The following is a 5,473-nucleotide window of genomic DNA, read 5'->3' as shown; positions in this document are numbered from 1 at the left end:
TAATTAAATATTAAAAATGTTCATTGGAATATTTTCGGTATTATGACCAAATAATAATCACCGATTGCAGCAATTAAATAATTCCGGCAGCTGCGAACTGCGGGCTCGCCGTTCACCCATCACTCAGAGTCCCATCAACACCGCGCACCGCCGTAACAAGAATGGCTACCTCCGGGGGAGGCACAGCGACAACCACCAAGAGATGCCGGAAGAGGAAATACAAGAAGATAACCGAAGCCAAGACTAAGTTCATCAAACCCGAAATCACCGACCGTAAACACCTCTCCGATGTCATGCCTCTCCTGAGCTCCGCCACCTCCGCCGCGCACTCCTTCCTTCTCCGGAACGATCTCCATCTCCTTCCCTCTCAATCCCTTTCCTTGGAATCCCTCCTCTCCTCCACCTCGCACTCTTTTAGCCATCTACTCTCCCTCATCTCCCTTCCCATACCTTCCACCGCCCCGCTCCCACAGCCTCAAACCAATTGGTTCGACCGATTCCTATCTTCTTCTCCTGATTGCGATCCCAGATGGGTTCATTTCTTTAACCTTTCCGGGTCTTCTTTCACTCTCCTCCTGCGCCTCCTTACAGCCTCTTTGACCTCATCTCTTCACCCCTTACCTCCCAATGTCGCCCTAGCTGCAACACTTTTTCGATTGTCTCACGCTGCATCGTTCTCCGCGGTCGCGCGCCGGTTCGGTCTTGACTCTTCTACTGCATGTCGAGCGTTTTACTCCGTCTGCAAGGCCATTGTGGAGAATCTTGGCCATTTGTTTGAATTCAGCTCTGATATCAATCGGATTATTGTTGGGTTTGGCTGGATTTCTTTGCCTAATTGTTGTGGTGTTATGGGGGTTGAGAAGTTTGAGTTAGAAGGCCCTTCTGTTGGTGAAAATGGTTTTTTATTAGTTCAGGCTTTGGTGGACTCTGAAGGTAGATTCTTGGATGTATCTGCTGGCTGGCCTGGTTGCGAGAAACCAGAAGATGTGCTGAAAAGTACGAAGCTCTTTTCAGGGGTTGAATGCTCCAAAGAGTACTTACATGGACCATCTTTGGAATTAAGTACTGGCAATTCGATCCCACAGTATATTTTGGGTGACTCGTTCTATCCTCTTTTACCTTGGCTTTTGACTCCCTTTAACAAGACGAATGGAGAATTGTCTTCTTCAGAGCAAGCCTTTAATGAGGTGCATTGCAGAGGGATGGAGTACATTAGAGTGGCTTTCGGTAAGGTAAAAAAAAGATGGAAGCTTGTGGGGGGTAAATGGAAAGGACAGTGTTTTGAAGCTTTTCCCTTTGTTATTGTTGCATGCTGTTTACTGCACAATTTTCTCATCAAGTGTAGTGAGACAATGTCTGAGGAGAATGTAGAAATTTCTAGGGACAGAGAGTTTCCGTTGTTTGATGGACTGGATGATGATTGTGCAAAAAGAAATAGAGACGCGCTCGCTTTACACTTGAGCGGGTGAGTTTCAGATGATAAATGATGTAGAATCTTTAATGAATGTAGTGGTGATGTTCTTAATTTGAATGAGTCTCAGTTTCAATAGCATTTCCAGTTTGGCTTCTATATTTATCCCTTTGTCTTTGATCATTGCTCTTTCCAACTTCGTGATATGAGAATCGGAAAATTTATGTTCTCTCGGCGCTATCATTCCTTAGTAAAGGGAGTTTGCTAAAGGAGGTGAATTTTGAATAGACAGGTGACTCTGGTATCTTGTAGTAGATTATTCAGTTCAAATTGGAACTTAAGACAAATACTTTCAGCGTGGCTATGTGACTGAGTTGTCCAAGGATGAAAACCCAAACTTATTATTAATAGTAAAAAAATTACTGATTGACCACATGTGCAATGTTGGTTTCTCATCAGGGTTTGTGTGGAAAATTGTGTTCAATCATTACCGAAAGATAATGTTAGAGACTCGAAGAGAACATTGTCAGTCTGCTGGATGTCATCCTTCTTGCATTTTGTTGGATTAATGTTCGTTTACAATGGCAACCCCCTTTTGTTGATCGGATATCTACCAAGTAACTGATTACACATGATATGCAAGCACTTTCAGTTTCTTTTATTTGAGAGTTGAGACTGCTACTTAAATATTGAGCTAGATTCAGCCCAGTGATTTTAACCATACAAGTTCTCGTGGTTTATTACCAATGAACAAGTCGAGAGAAAGGTCGTGATCTGATGTAAGAAATCTTCACTTGTGTGTTCGAGGCTTTCCGAGAACGCTTCATTTGTGTCTTCAACGCTATTTTCATCGAAATCTAGTTCTTATGAAACAGATTATTATGGTACAGAAATTCCATTTTATCTTTCCTTTCTCTGGTGACATGTTTGCACTTGCCATTAATTTCATGCAGTCGTTTGCAGATGCAGATATCTATATCTAAATTTGTTCTAATATTAAACCATCTCTCTTTCAAAATGATTGCCTTTCTACTAAAAAGATGTTATCCTTGAAGTGTGGAGATCCATTTTCATGTTAGACCATAGAAATTACTTCCATCACCTGTCTCAATAGGTCTAGTTCTCATGTGAAGCTCGAGCATGGTACCGGTTAGCTTGTTTCTTTATAACAACAAAGACATTCCATGTTAGATGGCCTGAAGGGGGTGCATAGAGGGCCCTGCAAATTATTCTGTTTACTCCAGGTAACAAAAAGTTTAACGAGTTTTGAGAAAGAATGGGCATGCAAGTTAAACGATGGTTTCGTTTCCGGAGCGGAAAAATGGTGTTTTGAAAATAAAATCTCACATAAGCTAGGACTTCAGATTTGGATGGTGATGCCTTTACTTTACTTTACTTTCTCTGCATGAGCTCTAATTAGTTTACCCATCCATCTCAATATTATGCTTGGTGTCCTTGACCTATAAGAAAAACTTGGGTATGAATTATTCAAATCCATTTTCAAAACTCCAGCTTAGGTATTTTTTGTGTGGATTGTTTGATATATTTAGGTTAGTACAAGACATGGAAACCGGTCGAGTTCTTTTCCAATGATCCAGAGTTGATTTGAACATGTCCACAGGTGTGAGGGTCCGTTATTCTAATCACGATCTATTAACAAACGATAATGATTAATCAGTAAACATGGCTTATAAAAATTTCAGCATGACAAGGTATCAGAGCCAGTTTGTGTGGACGACGCACGTTGTGACGCATTTTAAAGCCTTGAGGTCACGGACAAAAACAGACGATTTTACAAGTGGGTTGAGCAGTTACAACAAATATGTAATAACAATAACCAAATTAAATTTGCATAATCTTGTGCGAGGTTGTTTTTTTCAAACTCATGGACACCAATAGAGCTACATGACATCTATGTTCAGGCAAAAAAAAATCCCATCAGAAAAATAACATATATCATCATATTAAACTGTTAAACCCTCAAAAAGGCTTGTTTTTAAATAATATTTTAATTTAAAATAAATGTCGATTACAAAGTAAAACAGAAGATTTCGTTGAGTTACACCCCCACCAAAATTTGAGGGGTCGAAGCAGTTGGGGAATAAATGAAAAGTGTTATCTGCAGACCCAATATTGAGGCAAACTTCCATAATTTAATGAGATTCAATGCGATTTTAGTAGGTCTATTAAAATTCACACCAAACAATTAGGCCCGCATTAAAACCCATCGATTTATTCGTTATAACAAGAAAATAAATAGTCATTGAAGCATATTTCAAAAGGACAAATTGCAGATGATCCTTCCAACCACCTTTTTCCATTCCATAAAGTGAGAAAATAAAAGAAATTTAAGTAGTCATCTGTATCATCTTACCCACCACATTCATGTATATAGTACCAAGCACTTTTCCACCCTAAAAAACCTGAATTTTGTCAAAAGCTTATAATTTTTTAGTTAAATTCACGCCAGTATCACGATTCTAAACTTCGAACACAATAACTTTTGTGGGACGAATTTATAACTTGACTCAACTTATGAAAAAATATTATTTTTTATGATAATTTTTCATGATAATTATGGATGAGTCGACTCGTCTCACATTTATAAATCCGTAAGACCATATTACAAAAAACATACTCAACTTCGAAATATATGGTCTCATTCTTATAGTAACGATTTGGTTGTAATTCTGATTGATGTTAATCGGAATCTACCGTTTTCAAAGCTAAAGACAGATCGATATATGAAGTTATTAAACTATCAAACTAATAAATTGAATTCGGGGAGACTTTTGAATTGATAAGTCTATATTAATGGGCAAAAATTTGTGTGAGACGGTATCACGGGTCTTATTTTGTGAGACGGATCTTTTATTTGGGTCATCCATAAAAAAATATTAATTTTTATGCTAAGATTATTATTTTTTATTGTGAATATCGGTAGGATTGACATGCCTCACAGATAAAGATTCGTGAGACCACTTCACAAGAGACCTACTCATATTAATGACCTCATAAATTTTTTAAATCTTTTTAGCACAAGATAAGTATATCATCTTGTTATAATCAATTCTTTAATTCATAAAGCAATATTCTTGAGCCTCCCAATTAAAAACCACTATGTTTCCACTCGTGAACCATTTTTCCCCATTTCTTCTTGTGTGTGTATATATATACAGTTTTGATATCCTGCACATCTACCGTGCACATCTTTGTGAGCACCGATAATGTGTCATTCTCCCATTAGATGTGATGAAATATAGAAAAATTGCGCATCCAATGGACGAGTGACACCTCATCGATGCTCATAAAGGTGTGCATGGTAGATGTGTAGGATATCAAAACATATATATATATATATATATATATATATATATATATATAAAGGCTCAAACTGGGATACTAGTTGACAAAATCTAACCCAAAAAGAAAAGGAAAAGGAATCCACAAAAAAAGGTGCAAAATAGCTCAGCTGTAATATCCATGGATTGGTGCTCTTGGTTATCGAAATCAAGCCTTGAACCCACACTAGTGTACGAATATGCTCTAAACTTCACCCGAAATGAGCTTCAAGAAGATGATTTAGCCTACTTCAACCACGAGTTCCTTCAAAGCATCGGCATCAACGTTGCGAAACACCGTCTCGAAATAATAAAGCTCGCTCTAAAGGAGTTGAGAGGGAAGCCAAATGGGATCTCGAGGATCATTTTGGCCATGAAAAATGCTAAGAATCTCTTCACAAGCAACATTGTGAAATTGGGTTTTCACAAAAACCCGCCGCAGTATCCGGTCTCCGGGTTCTCGCCTTATCGAACTCCGTGTAACCGTTCGCACCGGAGGATCAACGGCGAAAAAGAGAAGGGAAGAATGAATATCATGAGATCAGGTCCTTTGGAAAGGAGGGTGCAAGAGAAGTTCTTGGTGACGAGCAAGAGTATGGGTGGATCTGGGCCGATAAATGGCAAGATTCAGGAGAAGCTTTGGCACCCAAGTTGGAGCCCAATTGTTACCAGGCCTATGGAGGGAAAAGGGAGAGAGAGAAAGAGCTTTATCTGCAGAAGC

General features: G+C 38.8%; 1 protein-coding gene across 1 annotated transcript; it reads left to right on the top strand.

The window, feature by feature from the left end:
* LOC142505793 (protein ALP1-like) lies at window positions 1-2,389 on the top strand. Its single transcript, XM_075618901.1, has one exon. The coding sequence runs from the start codon at window positions 162-164 to the stop codon at window positions 1,467-1,469; it is 1,308 nt and encodes a 435-aa protein (XP_075475016.1). The 5' UTR covers window positions 1-161; the 3' UTR covers window positions 1,470-2,389.
* The last annotated feature ends 3,084 nt before the right edge of the window (window positions 2,390-5,473 follow it).

Source organism: Primulina tabacum, chromosome 10 (assembly GCF_025594145.1).
Source record: "Primulina tabacum isolate GXHZ01 chromosome 10, ASM2559414v2, whole genome shotgun sequence".
NCBI lineage: Eukaryota > Viridiplantae > Streptophyta > Magnoliopsida > Lamiales > Gesneriaceae > Primulina > Primulina tabacum.
The sequence above is the reverse complement of the archived record's forward strand: the minus strand, read 5'-3'. Positions and strand labels throughout refer to the sequence as shown.